General features: G+C 35.8%; 1 protein-coding gene across 2 annotated transcripts in view; it reads left to right on the top strand.

Annotated features, from left to right (window-relative positions):
* Positions 1–2,032, top strand: part of Rbl2 (RB transcriptional corepressor like 2) — an 80,973-nt gene that overhangs the window by 36,599 nt on the left and 42,342 nt on the right. For both annotated transcript variants that reach the window (XM_008830070.3, XM_008830069.3), the window contains exon 10: positions 1,798–1,907. In XM_008830070.3, coding sequence (XP_008828292.1) covers positions 1,798–1,907 — 110 coding nt within the window. The remainder of the gene's footprint in view (positions 1–1,797; positions 1,908–2,032) is intronic.

Here is a 2,032-nt window from a genome sequence, read left to right on the forward strand (position 1 = left end):
AATGTTTTATTCCAAAAGTTTCAGAGTTTCCAGTTTCACATTGAGGTCTTTGATCCATTTGGAGTTTCCAATTTTGCAAGGTGAAAGATAAGGATCTAGTTTTATTCTTCTACAGGTTGAGATCCAGTTTTGCCAGTACCATTTGTTGAAGATGCAATAACATCTTTAATCTTAATACCATTAGTGGGATTAAAGATTGCCAAATAGATGCTGGGTAAAACCAACATTTTTTGGTAAACTTTAAGATATGTATATGTATTCATAAATAAAATTCTGGTTCTATATTATATAGTTTTCTGTAGTTATCCCTAGCAAAATTGGAACTTTTAGTTCCTTTATAATTTTATAAATGTGCTACATTTTTTTGCAATGAATATATATGATCATATAAGTATATATGATCAAATTAAAAGGAGTTTATATATATAATTGTTATAATGTGATCATATATGCAGTCAAATTAAAAAGATGATTGTTTGGGCTGGAGAGATGGCTCAGCAGCTAAGAGCAGTGGCTGTTCTTGCAGAGTCCCCAAGTTCAATTCCCAGCACCCATGTGGTGGCTAACAACCATCCATAATTCCAGTTCCGTGGGATCCAATGCACTCTTTTGACCTCTGCAGGCATTGCTTGACACAGGTGCCCTTACATACATGCAGGTAATATACATACACATAAAATAAAAATAAATAAAATTTAAAAAAGAATGATTGTTACAAAAGTTCCAATGGTAATGATGTGCATAATGCTTCTGCAATGAATATATATTGGTAATTTTTAAAAAATCAACAAAATAGGGGGCTAGGGATATAGCTCAACTGTAAATTACATGCCTTGCAAGCATGAGGACCTTAAATTGATCCCCAGCACTAGCATCAAAACCAGTGTGGTGGCACATGCTTGAAACCCCTTGTAGGGGAGGTGACAGATGAATCCCTGGAGCTCACTGGCCAGTCGTTTTAGCTTACTGAGTCACAGGGTGGTTATGTTCTGAGTAACCACACCAAAAATTGATCTCTGGCTTCCACAGATATGTGCACACACTTGAACATGGACCCACACATGGGCACCCACACACCTAATCTGACACACACATGAATAACCACACAAAAATTTTTTAACAATCAATAAGATAAATGTAATTTGGGAAATAAAACAAAATCCCAGCATTGGTTTACCTGTGTCTATAGTACAGGCTCTACACTCCTTTATTCTATGTTTTTTTTGAGAAGTTCTTCCTGGAAGTTTTACTGCCCTCTAGAGAATCAGCTGAGGGCAATTTTGGTTGCCATTAATGACTGGGCATGTGTAAGGTTGTGCAGTCAGTCACACCATCAAATAACCTGGGACTAAGTTTGTTGAACTTACTGCAGTAAAATATACATCTCCACACAGTAAACATTTTTTTTTCACTCAAAACGGTGATACTCCCACCTTTGAAAAGAAAGTATAGAATTTCTTATATTAATCTGAGAAGTATATAGTATCTATTCAAAGCATTTTGTATTGATATGTTCATTAAATTTATAGCTGTAAACACTGTTTCTCTTTATAACTGGGCAAAATGTTTTGGTTTTTTTTTTTTTTTTTTTTTTTTTTTTTTTTTTGTCTTTTTGAGACAGGGTCTTCCTGTAGCACCAGCTGGCCTGGAACTTGCTATGTAGACCAGGCTGACCTCGAACTCACAGAGATCCTTCTGCCCCTGACTCCCGAGTGCTGGGATTAAAGGCATGTGCCACCACGCCTGGCATAACTGGGCAAAATGTTTACATTAGATAAATTTTTATTACTTTTTTAGGACATGTTCCCGAGATCCAACACAAGCTATTGCTAACCGTTTGAAAGAGATGTATGAAATGTATTCTCAGCATTCCCAGCCAGATGAGGATGTTAGTAATTGTGCTAAAGGTAAGGGTTAATATTGTCTATACTGTTCTCAACTTTGACATTTAACTACATGGAATCCTTTCATTACTGAGTCAGACAAGAAATAATTTATGACTATATATTGAAGGCTATAGTGTGGTTATCCG

The sequence above is a fragment of the Nannospalax galili genome, unplaced genomic scaffold (assembly GCF_000622305.1).
Source record: "Nannospalax galili isolate Female #2095 unplaced genomic scaffold, S.galili_v1.0 scaffold274, whole genome shotgun sequence".
NCBI classification, from domain to species: domain Eukaryota; kingdom Metazoa; phylum Chordata; class Mammalia; order Rodentia; family Spalacidae; genus Nannospalax; species Nannospalax galili.